Here is a 20,691-nt window from a genome sequence, read left to right as displayed (position 1 = left end):
ACGTGTTCCCCTTCTCATTTAATGCCAGTGAAATGAATCAAACTGGAAGTGATGAAAATGTGCTTCATATTTCTTGTATCCTTACATCTGAAATGCATTTATTTTGCCAATTTATAGACATTTGGTTGAGACTTAAGTGCCTGTAGCTGGCAGAGAATCAATTGGATTGTTTCTCAAGGAACTTTTAAGGTTCATCAGAAGTAATTACTGTAAATGTACACAATTAGTGGAGGCCCACCGGCAGAAACGACAACTGCTGCAGTCTAATCAAAGCGCTATGATGTCAAAATCTATTTCTCCTCCATTGTCTGCATTCACGGGTGGAAGTGCGTTTGATGTTATGGACAAAACAGGATGTAATGACCTCATATAAATAAGGAGCCAGTTTGAACTGGACAGGACAGTATGGTCCCGACTATAAATGCGTTCACGTACACTCTTGAATGCACAGAAAGGCATGAAGAGACTCGTGAAAAATGCCACCGTCTCCACAGATCAAAGCTACTTCCGCACATCCAGACATGCAGTCCTCAATGGGTCCTCTTCCTCCCAGACTGGGCTACCTCTCAGACGGGATAAAGGGGTTATACAGGAGTCCACACAGCGGACATAACCAAAGGAAAACAGGATACAGCTGGTCAGACCTGACGGCCACAGCCAACACAGCCGAGAAGAACCAAGACGGGAATTCTATATGAAGCATTTCGGGGGCTACAGTGTACAGTACAATGTTTTCAACCTGTAAACCTATAGTGTTAAAAACAGAAATTTAGTTTCTATTTACAAAATGAAAACACAAAAACCCATTCATTGATTTGAAGATGTGAACAGGAAGGCTCACATTCATGATGGAGTTTAACTCTTCAAACTATTTTAACAATTATGTAAATGATCAATTCTTCTGCAGATGGACGTAGATTGCTGGATAAATTCCTTGGTCTATTAAATGTCAGAAAATAATCCCTCAGAATATTCCAGTGACATTCAAATTAAAAAAAAAAAGAAACCAGCACATTTTGAAGCAGCAATACATGATTTAAGATACATTTTTCTGTTGAGTGAGTAATAGATTCATATCTGCAAACCACCAGTTTCGCTTTTGCAAAATTGACAACAATATGGCACGCAAACAGTCCATCTAGGAACCTTACTGCAAATCCTTTAAAACCGCCAGAATCAGTTTATAGAAGTCACCACACAGAGCTGTGTGAAGTTTAGACTTACTGTTGCGCGTGGTGTTGTCCCAGTCCCAGGCCTCTACAATCAACGTGTACATCCGCTGGAGGGAAAGGAAAAAATAAATTAGTCAAGTGATATTTGGACGAAATAGCATCTCTCTCTTCATGTCCACAACAAAAGGTGTAGGAGTTTGCTCATTCATGTGCAGGTAATTCAGCGACTAGACTGGTGTCCATTGGAGTAACAATGTCTCAAGCTGCCCATAGAGCGAACGCATAGTAGGAATGATATTAAGCACAAAGAAACATTTGCAACTATTAAGCATAGCTACATTTCTAATATCTTTGTGTAAATATTCGAATACTTCAATCCAAATTACATCAAAAGAATAAAAGACTTGATCATTTAGTGCTTGAGAACTACATGATGCCTCGTCTATTGTCCGCTACAAAAAAGGAACAGTTAACAATCGGCCTTTGTAATTTGGTTCCCAAATTTGCAGAGGAGTAAACATAACCAACTATCACAATGTGTTTATAATTGAGAGAGAATACTGTGGATGATCATTTCAGCCATAGTTCTGCAAGTCATTCTACACACGATGCAAAATTCAATTTCATCGCTACTACAGAGTCTTGTATGCAACTTGGCCCCGTTACTCTGAGTTGCGCTTGAGTTACTCTGGCAATGAAACCCAATGATTCAAAAGATAAGAGAGCAGGATAGTACAACTGTGGAAAGAAGCCAAGAGAAGCTGCAGGACTGAGATGTGGAGAGGACACAAGGGACCAGCAAACTGGTTCAGCTCTACCAACATTCCTCTGGCTCAGAACGCAATGTGGTAGTATGAACCTGCACCTACCCTGAAGCTTTGATACCAAACATCCTGGCACTGAGATTTGTGATGGAGTTCAACTAAGGAAAAGGCCATGGATGCACAAAGATAGTCCTGGTGAAGGTGCATGTAATAATAACTAAATATTTACGATCGGACATTTTACACATCATGCAAAAACAAATGGGAACTAGGAATTTCATGAAAAGATTGATGCCACTCTCATGTCTGTATGCTGAATATGAGCCAGGAGGTGAATAGCTATCTTAGCTTAACATAAAGACTGGAAACAAAAGAAACCGCTAGCCTGGCAGCACCTCTAAAGATAGTGTTTTGTGCTGGACTTTCTCGACCTGGACTGCCTGGAGTCCGAGTTGGTTTGTCCGGCAACCTCATGGTAAAAAAAAAAAAACACAAACACAGGTTGTGATGTCATGGTATCTAAAACCAATATAAACATACAAAGAAAAACTATTGAACGATTTCTTTGAAATATATCTATTCATTATAACTGCTGCTAGCTACTGAATGTTCGCAACTGATGCATTAACACGGTATCATAATTGGGATTATTGGTTTATGTTCTACCAACTCTCTAGACCTGATGTCTTCTGAAAAACCACCACTGAAATCCAGTGTTTCAGCTTTCCGCTTCCACAAACAAAGGCTGTTAAAAGGTTGGTGGTCTTCCGCCACGATTTCAGGAAAGAAAATGAAGCCTCAGCAGGTAGGATGTCCATTAAGAAGGTCACTTTGCCAATATTAGCTGTGTAAGATGAACTCTGCCTGGCTTTGTCCTTGGTTGTCAGACAGCGAGATAAATCAGCAGCTAAGGAGATTATCAGTATAACAGTTGACCAGTATAACAGGAGTGGTGCATTGATGAATATGTTTTACTGTGTGGAAATGATTAGTTTATTAATTAATTAATTAGTGGAACAGAAACTAATGAATAAATATAATTAATCAATGCTTTAAGGCATTTATGAATTGCTGCATTTTTCTGTTTTACATCCCCACTCCCAATGCACACATCACCATGCTTACAAGAACAACAATTCTTAATGATTTAGCAACATAACTTTGAATGATTATATAATTTGAATGATTGCAATTATATTTATGTCAATTACATTTAGACAAATTAGGTACAGATTTTAATTGATACTTTTTGGATATTGGGGCGGATTGTTCTTGAAAACATGCAAACTGTCAAATTGTTTGCAATGATGTAAAAGCCTGAGCCGACACTGGTTTTAGTAAACATTAACACATGCAGACACACACGCACACGGAAACTAACCAAGCTAACTAGCATCACAAGAGTAATCTAGCTGGTGTGCTACAGGGCACACTGCTAGGCAACCAGCTGACCTAAATAACACTCATTACGTCACTACCAGTGACAGTTGTAGTAGCCACAGTGTGACTGCTGTGACCTCTACTGTACTGTCATTGATAGGATGTTGGCCTGAGGGTGGTGGTACAAAGGAGAAAAAAAAAAAAAAAAAAAAGCATAAGGCAAATAATTGAGAGACTTCAATGCCCCATTGAAGCGGGAAAGAGAAATCACAGGGAGGGGGATTGGAAAATGTGTGTGTGTGTGTGTCAGTCTGTGTTGTTGATGTGGGGGACCAACAAGCTGGTAGGCTGGTTGCTGCTGGGCTGCGGGATTAAGTAGGCTTGTCTGGCTGTGGGTGGTGGCGGGAGGGGGGTGTTATTGTGAAAGACCATGGGTGACAAGAGAAGGGGATAGAAGATGACAGGAGAGGGGTGAGCTAAAGGGCTTGGGATCATAGTTTTGACATAGAAGGGGGTACAGCTGTATAAGACTGTAGCTACCGGTAATACGTGACAGGCCAAACCCAGACAGGGGTAAGTGAGGTGGGTGAGAAGATAAGAGTATGGTGAGTCTGGGGGTTTTGGCGAAGGGCGACGTTTGCGCTGCCGTTTCCAGAAGCTCTGCCAACATGTCCAACCGCAGACGCACAACAGACGCAGCCTCAAAGATGGTTTATTTGACATGAACGTGGATCATCCCACGACATGTAGCTCGGCTTCTGACCTTTCCACCCATTCCCCCTCCCCCCACCACAAAAGGGTGGGCTAGCTGCCCCAGTCTGAGCATGTGGGTGGGTGTGTGCATTTGCCAATGCATTCAAGAGGAACTGTGAGTGGCAATGAATGAATTAGTGGATGATGCCTGCCTGTATCAGGAGACTATGCAAGTGTGGCAGAATCAAAAGAGCAGAGAAAGAACCGGTGGCCATAATGTGACCTCCACCTTTTGGGTTTGCCTAAAATCCAGTCTTGCTTGAATGCCTACATGTTGTAATTGGTTGGGTAAATAGTTCCCCGAGTCAGTGCATGTTTGGGTTGAGCAAAACCACGGTCTGGTTTCCCACAGACCATCCCACTCTGATTAGCTGGATTAAGTGACAGCTGCCCAAATGGTTCGAACAAGATAGATGGATGGGCAGGGGGATAAAGGGGAGGTGTGGGGGAGGGAAGGGGGAAAGGCTACTGAACAAAGACCCTTGTCCCAACATCATAACTCACCCCCATCCCAATCAAAACCATTGTCCATGAAGAGACACAGTCAGCACGAGGACAATTAGTGTCAGCATGTGTGCTGCCGAGCCTGGGCTGGACAGTTGCATGGGCAAAGTTTAAAAAAAAAAAAAAAAAAAAGAAGCTGCTAGTGGTTATTGCACGAGTCTTAATCTTATATACACACACACACACACACACACACACACACACACCACAGAAAATATCCTAATTTCATTAAACTACCACTTTCTCAACACAATACACACATCAGCTACATCAGACACTTTGAGATACTTTATCAGAGACCCCGAAGAATCCGCTGTCAATCAAATCTCAAAAACCCAACCCAGCCCTTCCCCTAATGGATTAGAGGATTTACTCAGAGAAATCCTAGTTTTCAAGTCAAGAAGGGGGGCATGGTGAAAAAAAAAAAATTTGATGTTTATGCGTCATGTACTCAGTGAATCTTAAAATGATGTAACAGTTCCATCTTTGCACCAAACCTCATCAATTCACTGAATTCAGGTATTTGAGTCATCACAAAAGGCCATTTTGGTGAAGAGGATGTGGTGTTGATGTCTGGGGAGAGCCACAGGTGTAGGTTCCCACGCCAGATGAGGGGTGGATGGGAAGGTGGCCAGTGGAATTAAAAAGAGGGAAAGGGAACAGAAAGAGGTGGCAGTGGGAAGTGGAAGCCGGGGCAGGTTGGGGTCACTAAGCATGGGATCTGCACGCTTCTTTTTCAAAAGAGGGGTCAGCCCTCTGCATGTGGGGTGATAAGCGCGTTTGCATTCGAAGAATACCAAGAATGTGAGATCCAGGCCTGGTGTGTAATCCCGTGGGAGATCCCAGTCTGCCAACAATGAGGTATCAATGGAGGGGTGAGTCTGCATTGTGGATCTGACGTTTGATTGACTCTTGGGGAAAGTAAGGACCTCAAATGTTGATTGAGCTCTGAGAATTACTCCTGGGAGCTGTTTATTTTTTATATACCCATCACGCAATAACTAGAAAATTCATAGATGTGTACAACCTATAAAAAGCCTGTAACCCTGAGCCATTTCTGTTCCCATGTCACTGATAGGTGACCTGAACGTCCACCTCCCTGTTCCCGACTCCTCCACGGAGAGTTCCACTGACATCTCCTGATTTATTGCCTTCTGATGGGACATGAGGTCATCACGATTCATCCCGTGGCCAGTAATCGCTGCATGTAATCTTCATTAATCTGTGATGTCAATCCCAGCTTTTGGTTTTACTCTGGCTGAGTCGACGCTGTTCCAGCAAGGGCAATCGAGCTACGGCATCTCTGCTGAATAGGAAGGGCAGTGGGCACAACAGCATGTGATGAAACTTCTACCCTCTTTGGACACTGATCTTTAGAATTACCTGTAAAAATCCGGATGAACAACAGCAGCACTACTATCTCTCTTAATGGGCAGTGATGGATAATAGCTATCTCAGTAGGAGGAATAATAGAATGAGGGCCATCCCATTAAATTATGTTCAAGTATCAAGTGTAAAATGTTCAGTTGCATCCGTTAGTCTAATTAGCCGTTAGGACTAACTGGAGGGGAAATAGTTTGATATCATCAACTCCGAATGATACTGAGGTTAAAGAATTAGACACCAAACTGGTTGTGCTCTCAGAGGGCGTCTTTGTGACATTCATCCTGAGACAAGTGGATGCGAGCTGGACTGAACCAGCTTCCCATCACTTCTGCCCGGAGCGTGGACCCAAATGCAAATCTCTCTCTGTCGAGCTTCTCACTCTGTTCAGAGGATTAATGACCTGAAGTGGCAAAACCCTTGCAAATGTGGAGATGATGTTGGCAGGCAGAGAAGTACAAGCTGGAAGGTTTTGAGTGCGTTCGACATCCGTACTTAACATCTCTGTACTTTGCTTGCCCCAGGATTTCATGTAGACGAAACTGGAGCTCAACAGTCTTGCATAAGCAGAATCATACGGCGGTTACAGCCGATAATGCTTTCCCCAACCAACGACGTCGTCGCAGAATCATAGTGCCCAGCCTCCAGTTCCCCCTCAGGTAAACACAGTTAGCTCTGTCAGCACTGTTGCTGTCATTTGCACTGACAGCACCATTTATTGCGAGTGCGCCACCACAACCACTGTGCTTTCTCAAACAAACACCAGCAACAGTCAGATATCACTGTATTCGCTGAACTTAACTCCATCCCATTGTCTTCACCATGTGCCGGACCACAAACCCTTCATCAAAAACACCATGCATCAAATGTCACTCATTCTGAATCTTCAACCTGAGAGGTAAATGGAAAAAACAGTATCCTTGTTAGTTTCTTTGGTGTTTAGTTTAAATGAATCTCTGTAGACAAGGCAAGCACCATTGACAATGATCATTTACACCACTACAACTACGAGGTGTGGTCGAGAAAGCAGGTTACAGACTGCATGACAGTCATATCTGTTGGGTGGAGAGGTTGAGTGCTGGCACACAAGTTGCTTGCCGGAAGCGTGTGCCAAGAGATGTCGCACTGAAGGCAAGGCATTTGGCTGGCTGGTGTGCACCGGCTGTGCACGCGCACACACACACACGGCCCATTGAACATGCTGCTACTATGCCAACAGGGTCATTACCCATGCACTTCCAATACAACAAACCCCTCCCCTCCTGGTGCTAATTAACCAGCATGATCCAAGAGTATGCAACACGTAAAACAAACGCCAACACATTTGCATAGAAAAGCTAAATGATTTCACATAAAGGATAAAAGATACGTACGAGTTGACATGGAGTAATTTACTGTTGAAGTCAAAACAGAGGTGATTTTAAACAATGCACCAAACTGAATTTCTTACATGCTAAAAATGTAATGGATCAAGTCAAAAAGGACAGGTTGCTCTTGTATCAAAATATGGAGGTATTTAAATCTGAAAATACTGGTCTGACAAGGATTGCAATAACAATAGCTTTTAAGACTCATGACATGTCTACATCATCACTTGTGCCACAAATCAAATAACTTAAAAGGCTCTAAACAATCCCCTTGTTGCTCAGTTCTCATGGACCCGTAGACATTTGTCACTTACTTCCTCAGGTGTTAATTTGCCTTAAGAAGTCTGAGAGCTACTACGGCAGCAGACATACTTCAGAAACATTAACCGGCTAATTTCTGATCCAAAACAACAGGGAGCCTGACTGGAGTGCAATACAGCGCCGCCTCCCGCCGAGCCCCATTATCATTTCAAACAGGTTCAACAGTACAGTGACAATTTAACTGCCCATGTAATGACGTGCTTTAATTACCCCCACAAGGAGCCTCTACCACCTGCACACCATTCATTTAACAAGAGGCAGGGGACGCAGCGGGCCACAGCAACACGCACAAATCGATGCAGAGAAAAATACACATCTGCGTAGCTGTTCAGGCAAGCAGCAGACTTCATGTATTGCATTTTGTCGTTTATTGGAGGCAGCAACTGATGTTTGAAGTCGTTTTCTCCCCCATACACCAAAAACAAAGATTCAGTGGGATGTGAGGAAATGATTGTAGGTGTTGTATAGTCATAACCCACCATCCTACCTTTTCCATTGTGCTGTAAAGAAATCAGCAGACTTTGAACCACAAACGTGGAATTCAAATTATGTTTTTGCGGTTTCCAATCTTCTCAGCCTTGGTAATTGAAGACCAGTTGCTATTGCGGTGTTACAATTTATGTAGTGATGATTTATTGATGTAAACACGTCATCTCTATAATAGTAGCAGTGCTTCTCAATCTACCGCTGTAGTTTCACCTCACCCCATTGCATTGCCAGCAGTCATTCATTAATTCACAAGGGATCAGCAGTGCTTCCAAAGTAGCCCATTTCCCTCATGTTGCCAGAAAAACATCAATAATGTTGTTCTCGAAGAAATTATAAAACTATTTGACTTTAAGTACAATGTGGCCTCCTAAACGGACTCAAATGAGAAATAGGTCAAACGTTTCAACCACTGATTATCTTATTGATCGTTTGGACTGGTGGGAGTCTGGTGACAATAATTAAAAAGGAGGGTAGACAACTGAAAACCTCTTAAACTACATTTTGTGAAGGGTTCAGTCACAGTTTAACGACAGACATTGTGATATCTGCATCAAATTAAAAACCAGTCAGAACACCTTGTACATACACTGCAGGCATAATAACAGGCTGATTTTAAAAACACATGAGCATCATTTCGGCATCAGATCCTGCAGACAATGGAGCGTCCTCAAGTGTCACATGAGCTCAGACCCACGAGAGGCTGATCTCAGGCCAGCGCCTTAAAACACGCTCATGAATGCACCCATAGGAATACCTGCACCACCATAACAAAAGCATTCATACATTCCCATTTCAAGATACAAGATCTGAACAAAATCAACATTACATGCAGCTTTAGGTCTCATTATATTGTGAATGTTCCCCCATTTTACTTTCTTGTCACATTGCTGGCTTAACTGCGGTCTGCATAGGATACTATAGTAAGACATTACAAAATACTCTACATTATTTAATCGTGGAAAATGACAGAAACCTGCATCTTGGACAAACCAGGTGCATGCCTGACCACCTCGCATTATCTTTGCACAAGTTCCTCATGATCCTATTTGAAATATTTCCATGCCCATAACCAATTTGAATGTCGGTTTATACACTCAAAATTGGCTTTTCACAGTGCAGCCGTTTGCTTAAACTGTGGTTTGCAGAGAGGCACTAACCTGAACGAGAATAATTAAAGAGTATTTTCATACAAGATAAGTCTCATCCGTTTTGCTTTTGAATACCTTTGTTGGTACCGGGCAAACAGAGGGAACAGACATGATGGATGCCAACAGATTATGATGGCTCCACTTTAAGATGAGACAATTAGACACTTAGCTCCATCATCACTACCTTTCAGCCACCTATCATCAGGCTGGTAAGCCGAAGGCTAACAAGAGACCAAGAAAGCCAGTTTCTGCAGAGGTTGATGTTGTACACAACCCATTTTAAGACCGTTGATTAAAACTAACTTCTGGATGTAGCCCAGACGAGCAGATTTACAAGTGAACTAGGTAAGGAGGACAGTACCAAAGGGAAACTGGTGCATTTTGGCAGAGGCAGAGATACGTCCCAAAATTAGTAGAAAGCCACTTTAAAAGCTCACAGCATCACAGAAACTTTAAATCCTAAAAGTTAAAAAGGGATATAAAATAGGTGGGAAATTCATAATGGTTGACACTGAAAATGCTCCAAGCAAGTGATGAGAAACCTAAAAAAAAAAGCTATGAATTCTACACTAATGTGCCAGATTCTTGTTCAAACTCTTGTATGTACAACATTAATGGGGCACACATTAACACATCATTGTTTCCCAGAGGCTCCAAGTAGGAGAACAACCTTTTAATTAATGGACCCTAAAAGCAGTTACTTCCCACCCGTACATGCTGTGCCTCACGTGAAATCACACAATGAACAAAACAGCGTGTTCTCAGAGGAAATCCCTGCCGCCTCCTTTGCGACACCATAACACAGATCCATGCAATATCAAGAATGTAGCCAGAGTCAGATGGCAATGACAGGAGTTCAGTCCACACGGGTTTCCACAGGGCAGCCGTCCAGATCGCACAGTCAATACCACACTGCCACTACCACACTTTGTTGATGAATGAAGCAGCAACGCAGATGTCGGTCAGGCTTGTAAACTGATGTAAGGCAACAGCAGACCCGAGATGAATCCACAGCTCTTTGCAGAAATCTGACGTTGCATGCTAATTCTCTGACCGCTTACAAAGTTTGTGTACAACAGAACGGCTCGGATGAAACGCTCTTTGAAATGTTTCACGGCGAATAAAATCATGAGGGTGTTTGATACCTCTGATCAAAAACAGTACAGATACATTTCCTGCAGCCTTGGTGACTGAAATATTAGCTTTTTGATTCAAGCAATCATATTTTTTTTTGTCGACGAGTGGCGCAGCCGATAAAAGTGAGGAATATAAATGTCCACGCTAAACGCATCGTAAAGGGGCCACTAGGGACCAAACAATGGCATCTTTGCTTGTTAGTTAAGCCTAAGGTTAGGGTGAGCATGTCTTGTAGGGACTCTGCAAGCTACGGACAAGTGTTTTAAATGACGTTTACCACAGTCGTCTGTCAGCAGATCAGAAAGCGATATCACTGAATGCACACGTGTTGTTGTCTGCTGAACAAGTTAAAAATAAGCTAAAGGAAACGCTGTCATTTCACCTTGGGGTAATGATTGCATAATCAATACAGAGCTGAGCTGCATCACAGGTGAGGCTCGTGCGAATGGTTTTGCACGCAGCAGCCCTGGGACCGGAGGAGAAAAGGATGGGGGAGGGAGCCACAGAGAGGAAAGATAATTGTTTACAAGAGGCCAATGTTGCCGTCTCCTAGCAACAGCTCTGACAAACTCCGCATCAGGTGTGGCTAACCACGGCAGCCTGCGTTAGCCTCTGGTTCTGAGAGCGCGTGTGCATCCAGAGGGGAGAGACATGTACAGAGTCAAAAGTGTTTGAATAAGCTACGAATAAAGCCTCCTTCCCAAACATAGAACTCTGTACTAACGAAGAATGGTGCAACATCTGTTCCCCAAAGACATTCATACAATTTATAAGAATTTTGTTTGTCTTTCTATAGAGGGAGACATGCAGAACAATGCTTGACAGTAGCACAAAAGAAAAAGTATGACAGCTTAACTGTATGCATTTGGCGTACACATGGCCAGAACACTGAGCCAAAACTATTTAAATAGTTGGGGTTTGTTCCAAGAGAAACAAACTCAAGCAGGTCTGTGCAGATCAACCCGTCGCTTAAACGTGAATGAGATCGTCCACACCTCCCACTCGAGAGACTGACAGCACACAGCACAAGGGAGTGCACGAGCAACAGACCAAACAAACCAACTTGGTACACACACACACACTTCATCCCTTGACCACACATACTCTCCACAGGCTGGCTTTATTTATTTTTATACAGGAATATAGAGGTTTAATTTGTCATGACTATTACAGTGAGGCAACAACAAATTCTAATTCAGAATCTGCAACTGCTCAAGCTTCCTGATGAGGTTGGTTGCCGTTTGCGGGTCAGCTGCATGCATCTATTTACTAGCCGAGGGAGGTCTGATACATATCCAAGTTCAGAGCAGATACAGTTACAAGCTGGCTCACATCGAACGGACGTCCGGCTAATGTAGCTGGGGGGCGGGGAGGAAGCGAGAGAGAGAGAGAGAGAGGGGCAGAGAAATTCCACCGGCAATTTCATTAGTGATCAAATGGAAGTAAGACGTGTCCCTTTCCCTCTCTCTCCTGAAGTGCTAACACAGCATGGGCCAACGAAATGGAAACTCAATCAGACGGGCCGAACGAGGCGCAGTACATGATCCACATGCTACAGTACAGACACTGGAAAAAACACACCTTCAATCTGAACACTGTCTTAAAACAGTAGTTTAAACATTTTGGGGAAACGCACTCGTTTTCTTTCTTGGATCGATACAGGCCCCCGTCTTCTGTGGGGGGGGGGGGGGGAAATAGCGAGCTTGCCCCTCTATAAAATGTCAATAACATACATCTACCAACACCAAGCTCATTGACACAGATCTTGTTTGTTTAAGCTGTACAAAACAGGAATGTGAAAACAATAATTTGTGGTTTTAGGAGGAGTGTAACTATTTCTTGATGACTAGCCTGCAGCCTTGATGCCAGAGGCTTGTTTTTTTTTATCTACGCCAACGCTAAAAAAAAAAAAAGTTTGATCTTGCAATCAGCCTCAGCTGTACTTTAGTGTGAAGTGCTAGCAAAGATGCTCCATCACAAGGATGGTTTGAAATGGTACACTTCCGGTCTCCTAAGTGGGCGTGGTCAGTGCATGCCCACTCTTATTAAATGGACCCACATGCACAAACGGGACCTATGGAGAGATGTCAGACCAAGGGAGCTGCCAGTGGACAGGTGCCCCGAGCAGCTGGGGGTTCGGTGCCTCGTTCGAGGAGGCAAACTGGCACCCAGCTACCAGTCCACACTTCGCACATGGTCTGAACGGGGATTTGAACCGGCGACCGACGAGACTAGAGAGAGTTTTACTTTCTCCTTGTTTCTTGTCTTTCTGCTAAAGCTAAGCTAACCACATCCTGGCTCCAGCTCTGTACTTAATGCACAGACATGAGTGGTATTCAGCTTTAGAAGTGTAGAGTGTAGGGGGGGGGGGGAGTACCGAGTGTAGTCTGAACTCAAGAGGTGGCAGCAGCATCTATAGTCTCTTTACAGAGCTGGAGAATCACTGGAGGATTTTTAAAGAAAGGATAAGCATCATACAATGAGTATCATGCAATCTGAGTAAGATCAGCCATTAGTGACTGCATCACGCTGGTGGGATGATAGCTGAGCCGAGAAGAGAGGAGGCTATGATGTGTCTGCGTCGTCACAGAAGACAACGCCTTTCCCAGAAATGCAGGATGAGTGTAACCGTTACAGCCCGACACTCAACCGGAAGATGAAAGGTGCTCTTTGACAATTTGACAAGTGACTATTCATACAATTAAAAGGCATCAAAAGGGTATTGTCACATCTCAGGATTACAAGGTCCATTTGAAAATCACTGTTTTGTAGGAAAGATATTCAAACCATGCAGCTTTATTTTGTTCACAACGACATTCAAGGGGTTACAAAATATGTAATATTTCCGAATTTGGAACCTAAAGTAAAATAATTCCTGCATTCTTTCATTTTTCAGATTGTCTCAAGATGTTGGGTTCTGGATGACAGAAGGGTCCGGCCCTCATTGGGGCTTAAAGTGGGCAGTTGGCCAGATGACACAGCCTATAGTACACTGCATCATTGTTTCTTCAGTGAGGAAAGCGACAACGCCACACCAAGTGACCCCACAGGCTTGTTGTGACATCTGGCCCTGGAATAGTGCACCGTTATCAGCCTGCGCCACTTAAGAGACAGACAACACACCAGAATAGCCCTCTTCACCTCTGCCTCGAGGTGTCAGTCAATGAGTCCAATGAGAGACTACCACCGGTTCATATTCTATGTGATGCATGAATGTTAGATGAGCGGGCGTTTTGTACATGAGGCACCTTGGTTAGCCCAAGGGGGGAAAATGTGGCCCCTAACCACCCTGATGGTCTAAACAAAAGCCTCCCTCATTAAATAGGTGGCTTTTACCGTGTGAAATCACACCTTTGCGATTTCCCCCCGAAGCTTAAACAAGTAAGCAAAAGCGGGTCATTCTCCAAGGCCTCGGTTATAATCCGCTGCAGGAAGCCCTGAGATCATTAAATGCACAAAGATGAAACCTGGATCAAACATGTGATGCCTTCAACCCAAAAGGCTGCAAAAACATGCCAAGCTTTCATGGAGCACGGCACACAGAGCTTCTCATTATTTGGATTATCTGAATCAGCTATTCTTCAAAACTTCATTTATTTGGCTTGTTTTGTCCAATCTATCATTAAATACCCAGAGATATCCAGTCTGCCATCACAGGAGACAGAGTTAACCAAAAAACATGTTTGATTAAACTAATCTACTCCAAAGGCTGCAACAAACATTTCATTAGGAGCTATTCTGCTGATTATTTTCTTAATTAAATCATATGGTGTATAAAAACGCCAGAAAACAGTGCAAAATATCCATTTCTCACAATCAACATTCCCTAAAGCCCAGCGTGAGGTCTTCAAAAGGTCTTGTTTTGTCCAAATCAACTGTCAAAAATCCAAAAACAAACCGCGAGGACTAAAAAGCTGGAACTAGAAAACGATGGTCATTTTGCTTCAAAAATGATTTGGCTTTTTGTGACTTTTTCTATCCAACAACTAATCAGACTAATTACCTCTATATTTCCAAATAAAAATCACATATATTCCGGTCTGAATTAAAAAAAGAAGCACCATAACAATAGCTTGATTCCTAAAAACACTACTAGATTACATTTCATTGTCCAAAACCCATTTACAATAGATTCACTAAAGCTTGATGGCAACAAGAGCTAGGGGTCATCATTGGAGTGACTTCCTCTCAAACAACTAAGAGTGTGTTCACCGTCACAGGACTAGCTCTTAGCACACCTTATTCGTGTGCCTAATCCATCAGCTATCACTCATCTGCAGTCACAAGAGCTTAATTGCCCTGGAGGGGCCACCAGGGGCCACCTGGCACCCACAGCAGGGGACGAAGCTGTGGGGCGCAGAGGAGGGAAGAGCGGTGTCAAAACCAGCCAGCAGTACGTACCCAACCACTGCCCGGAGGCATCGAACACATACTTCACACTCGCAGCAGGATGTAACTCATTCATCATTATAATAGAGAATTTATCGGAGCATCCATCCAAAAAATAAAAAATAAAAAAAAAATAAAAAATACAACCAGGCTGCACCTGCAACTACACTTCATGTCATTTTGGAAAATGAGATATCTCATGAACAAACTGTTTCTATTCTGTAGAAATCCAAAACAAACCATTTCAACATTAAATAAACCAAATTCCACTTGATGGATTGCATTATGATGGAATTTCCCTCAACATGGTGAATCAGCCAAATGTCATGTTCTGGAGTTACATGGCACAGTTCCTCCATCGGAGAAGTAACAGAGTTCCCCCTCCAGGGTCTACATATCAAAGCATTTCCCCCCCAGTCTAATTACCCTATCATGGACTTGGCAGGTGCAAGCTGGCTGGATTGGAACAAAGCCAACCCCCATATATCAGGGCAACTTTAAAAGATGACCCAGCGAGCCACTGTAGCTGCAATCCGATCCGTGTGACGCGTGCAATCGTTTGACTGTGATGTGTGTCAATTCTCACAAGGACGGGATGCTGCCAAGAAGCCCCATTTAACGAGGTCTGTCCTCCCTGCAAAAGGAACATACGCATGACCCAGAACACGGATTTCTGGTCTATGTGGCATCAATGTGATCCATGTAGGTGCAGTTTATTTGGGTCATACATCGCAACTTTTAATAACAGTTTCTTTCTGTCCAGCCTTCTACTGAACAGCTGTGTAGAGTTTGCTGTATCGGAAGATGGCTGCAATTAGAGCCGCAACAATTTGTCAATTAATCAATAAGTCACTTTTCAAGCATGAATGCCAACGGTTCCTGGTTCTCAAAATGAATGTGCTACTCTTCTTGGTCTGATAGCAAATGTACTTATTCTGTGGGGGTTTGGACTGTTGGTCTGACGAAAGAAGACATTTGAAGACTAGGATCGTGTGAAAGGTATTTTAGACCACATGATTAATCAATAACACTGTTAGGCAGACTAGTTTATAATGAAAATAATAGTTAGTAGCCTTAGTTTGCAGTGACAGAAAATGATTCACTTTTATCCAGATCAATGTTGCTGTGATGTGCAGAATGGGAGAGTGGGTCCAAGGCATTCATACATTGTTTTATGGTGTGTTCCTCAGGCATGTGTACTCATACATCACAAAGTGAACATTACATTGCCCACATTTTACACGGGGTTCGGTGTTTAACGCCATCTCCAGAGAAGAACGTGCCAAGAAACACTCTTGTAGACTTAATTGGAGCAAGAACATTGGAGAAACTCACCGGCCACGCGAACTGGAACGGGATCAAAATCTTGCCTCCGTTGTCGAATTTATTCGGGTTATTCTTTGCGCTCTTAAAAGAAAACGTATTTCCACCGAGAACTTGCGTAGATCCTGCTCCGAACGTGCACGAGCCGGTGGTGGTGACCTCCATCTGGAACTCTTTCAGGCAGATTTTGAAGTAAGTGTCGCACTCGTCTTGAGTGCAGCGCAGGTCCTGGGAGCTCCTGGAGCCGTCGCAGCACTCCCCGTCCGCCAACTCGCCGTTTACATTCGCCACGGTGATCAGCTGCAGCTCGAAATAGCCGGTTGACTGGGACACCTAGGAAGAAAAAAAAAAAAAAAAAAAAAAGAAGACCCAATTTAAACACAGGCCTGTGTATTCACAGGCTGCAGCATGGTGTTTGGGTTGCTCAAATTGGTGCGTAAAAAACGGACAAGTGGCCAAGCAGTGCCTGACTCTCAATTTAAAAATCATACAAACATATTCAGATTGGGTGGACAATCCAAAAATAATGTGTTGCATCGTGAATAGAGCACGTGAACAGCCTATAGTGGCAGGCTGGGGATTTTAGACAATCGGGTTACTCTGACGGGAGCAAATTACGCGCTGCAGCACTCAATTGATGCAATGCAATTTACAACTTCTTGGTTCAGGCCTAATTCCCCCCCCCCAAAAAAAAAAGAAACGTACAGAGCTCTCAGGATTGTAACCAAAATGGAGAGAAGCCTGTATCAATTCCTCAGACTTGTCTTTTCATGGTAACAGGATCAAATGCTCCACTACTGACGGCTACGTAATTCAATTATCGATTAATGTGAATATGCAACGCCGGAGAGCGAATACGCTAATCTGCCCACGCCCACCAACTTTTGACATTTGCTATTTTTTTTTTTTTTTTTTTTAAACATTTATTTTATTTGGCGTGGAGCAGCGTGAAAATAATTTGGGAATAAAAAAAAAATAAATAATGAGCCCTCTTACCTCCGTCCATAACGTCAACAGCAGGCACAATATTGGGAAGCGATTCCTAATCCTGGTGCGATTCCACATGCCTCCGATTAATTAGAGTGACATACGGGGGGGGGGGGGGAGAAGCGATAAGAAAAGACAAACAGCCGCGGAACCGGCGACTAGTTCCTCCTCTCCTGACATGCAAAAATAAAAATATTCACATGCGCGTTTTCTCCACCGTGTACGTCCAGATTTCAGCGAGGCATTACATGCGTGTGTGTGCGTGAGCAGGCGGCGGATTGCAGCGCAGTGATGGTCCATGTACAGGAGTGTCCCTCCGTCAAATCTCTCCACACAGCAACTGAGATGTTCCGTAGCCACAGCCTGAGGAGAGGATGTCTGCTTTGATTGGCAGCTCCGCAAACCACTTACAAATTGGCCTGCGGGCAGTCTCTGAGCCAACCGGATTAAGGGGCGGACAATCGTATACTAACCCCCACCGACCCTCCTCCCCCTCCTCCTCCTCCCAAAACTTGAATTATATGGTGGGTTTGTATTGAGCTTCATTTGGACAAGCCGCGTTACAGCATGCGAACAAAGCAGGGGTCCACTTTAATTAAACGCGCCCGCAAAGACATTATGATGAGCAGGGCTATTATTTCAAACGAGGATCTCATCGGCGCTGCTTTGAATTTAATTACAGCCAAAGACAAATTTGGATGACTGTTTGCTTTTTTTTCTTTCCTTTTTTTAACATCAGGCGCCATTAATTCAAAGCATTTAATTTATCAACAAACCTTTGAAAAACAACAGTCCTTCCAGTAGACTGAATTTCTGAGGTCAAATTGTACTCATTTCTAGTGACTGACATGTGATTAGATTATGATAACGTGATTATAGTTAACATTAGATCAATACTTTACACGGGACATTGTTTCTGAATGCCTCTTTGTGTGTTCTTATTTCAAAGCCCACATCCAAATTCATTTTATTCTTAAGCTAGTTGCTTTAATTTAAAATGATGCTTTAAAAAATGACGTTTACTTTCGACTTATTTGTGCTAGGCTTTGATGAGAGTGATTCATATGAATTCATTCAACACCCTGTTCATGGCTGCTGAAAGTAAAACTGCCCCTAACGCACATCACCTAGTCAGTAAAGAGACTCTCCTCAGTTCAACCCCAGACGTTGCAGCAGTTCAGAGCGCCCTCTACTGTCTGTTACTATCTGCTGCTGTATCAACCTAATATCTCAGATTCACAGATAATACAGAACATAGCATATTTATATTAAAACACTTGCAGCTGGTTTGCCTTCAACGAATGATAGTCTGTAGTGTTTGGTAATAAATGGAAACTAATGGCTGTCTGAAGGGGAAGAGAAAATACACAAATCAGCTATAAAAAGAAAAAAATGGTATATTGTTAAAAAATAGCTATAAGAAAGAATTTGGAGTTGGTATTTTCTGCCATATAGCTGGCCTGTTACTCACAGTCTTCACATGTTACACCCTTTAAAGACATGAAAGTGTCAAATAAGTTATGGGGGATATACTTTAATTTATAGGTGAACCAGTACCTCAGAATCAGCTTTATTGGCCATGTACGTGTGCACACATATAAAGATTTTGTCTCTGTTTTCTTGCATCTTCCTCAATGTACTTACATAGAAATAGAAATAACAGCTAGGGACAAGGACAACAAAGCTGGACAGATACAAGTAAAGAATAGACTGTTATGTACATAAGTAATGACAAAAATAGGTGTAAATAGGTGTACTCAGACTAGACGGTGCATTATTCTTATATTTAATGCTAATTTACAGACATTACGATTTGATGTCTTCTCTAGAGTGCCAGAGTATTTTGTCTTTCGTGGACTGCATTTTGCTCGATGACGATCACAGTGAAAAGACAGCAGCTGCATCCAAAACCTCTATTAATCACTTTGACGAAACAATGTGATTCAGTAAGTTGTTTATCTTATTTGCCTCTATGACAAGCTTTTATTATCTATATAAACAGGACGTTTTAACTACTGCAGATGCAGTTAATACAATAATGAACGGGTGAATAAGACACATGCAAATTATGGCTGGTGACAATAACAAAAACTGGCTCAGGTGTAAGTCACATGCATCATGCTACCACTCTGTTTCTGTCAAGGAAAACCAGAGAGAGAAGCTGCCAATCAAAAGGTATGTGACACCCCCCACCCCACCCCACCCAACCCCCCCGCCCTCCGTGTCTCTGTCTCCTTCTCATCAGGCAACTGCCAGACCGTCGGATTCAGATAGGCCTTGAAGGAGGCCGCCGATAGCCTGAGCCACTGCAGCCGCTTTGACTGGAACATTTCACACGCTGTCACAAGTACATGTGAGTGCCTTAAGTTGGATCACACCTAGTAAAGGGCCCTCGGGTGGTGAAGGAACAGTGTGTATGTGTGTGTTGGTGTGCGTCTTAGTGTTGTGACCTGTATTTTTAGCCATGCTAGTGGTGCAGCTGTGTGGATGGCAATGTCTGTACTACTGTTAGATGGAAAGCTTTGACATTACATACAGACATTTATGGTCCCCTGAGGATGAATCCTAATAACTTTGGTGATGCTCTGACCATGAGGTTCACATTTTATGTTTTTTAGTAAAACAACATTTAGTACAGACATGAATGTCCTCCCTCAGGATGGATTGCAATACATTTGGTGATCCTGTGTCGTTTTATCCATCCGTTGTGCTAATTAGCAAATGTTACCATGCAAACACAATGAAATAAGCTGGTGAACATGTTAACGTTACACCTGCTAAACATCCGCATGCTAGCATTGTCATTGTGAGCATATTAGCATGCTGACATTAGCATTTAGCACTAAAAGTACAGCCTCACAGAGACGCTAGCATTGCTGTAGACTTGAATATCAGCTAAAATATATCAATATCTTGTGTTGAACCTGTTTGAAAAAAAAAAGTCACTGCTTACCCCAGAACAGTTTTCAAGTCAAGGTGGAGATGCATGTGTAAAAGCCTTTAGACCTTAATGATTCACTAATATGAGCCTCGAAATTGAAACGGTGACTAATTTTCAAGCGTCTCTCTAAGCCCGAGTGACTCACCAGAAGAACCTCCACACACTTTGCCTTTACATTAAAAATGTCTCTCCAAAAAAACTGAAAATCAAAAAGGAAACATGCAAAATAACAACTCCAGACTTTAGATTTATGTTTATGCGATTCAGTCATATTACACTCACATTAGTCTAATATGGCTCCAAACTATAGCACCTCCCGAATACCAACACCTTCCCAAAGGGCCTCGGGTGGTGTGTGCCTACCTTGTCCTCCTGTTTGCATACATGTGTGTGAGGCGCAGAGAGAGGAGTGTGTGTGTGCAGGAGGAGAAGGGATTATGAGTGGGAGCGCTGTGGGGGGTTTGCCAGCCTCCGGGGGGGGGTGAAGGGGATTTCTTCTCTCATCCATTTTTCATGGCTTTTCTCCTTTCAGATCTCCGGTCTCTGTACATACGGCTGACGGGTCGATTCTCTTTTATCTTTGAGCATCTTTTGGGGGCTCAGTGTGTGCGGGGGGGGGGGGGGGGGGGGGGG

At 43.1% G+C, this 20,691-nt stretch overlaps 1 protein-coding gene across 1 annotated transcript in view; it reads right to left on the bottom strand.

Moving 5' to 3' along the window:
• The window catches only part of LOC116391178 (protein jagged-2-like), a 28,446-nt gene extending 10,990 nt beyond the window's left edge, over nucleotides 1-17,456 (bottom strand). The window contains exons 1-3 of the mRNA XM_031861523.1: nucleotides 17,127-17,456; nucleotides 16,143-16,463; nucleotides 1,225-1,279 (exon numbers count right to left, since the gene is read on the bottom strand). Of these exons, the coding sequence (XP_031717383.1) occupies nucleotides 1,225-1,279; nucleotides 16,143-16,463; nucleotides 17,127-17,195 (445 nt within the window). The 5' untranslated portion in view covers nucleotides 17,196-17,456. The remainder of the gene's footprint in view (nucleotides 1-1,224; nucleotides 1,280-16,142; nucleotides 16,464-17,126) is intronic.
• Between the last annotated feature and the right edge of the window lie 3,235 nt (nucleotides 17,457-20,691).

This window comes from Anarrhichthys ocellatus, unplaced genomic scaffold (genome assembly GCF_004355925.1).
Source record: "Anarrhichthys ocellatus isolate YVR2014 unplaced genomic scaffold, GSC_Weel_1.0 scaffold25, whole genome shotgun sequence".
Taxonomy (NCBI): domain Eukaryota; kingdom Metazoa; phylum Chordata; class Actinopteri; order Perciformes; family Anarhichadidae; genus Anarrhichthys; species Anarrhichthys ocellatus.
Note: the sequence above shows the minus strand (reverse complement) of the source record. Positions and strands in the feature narration are given on the sequence as shown.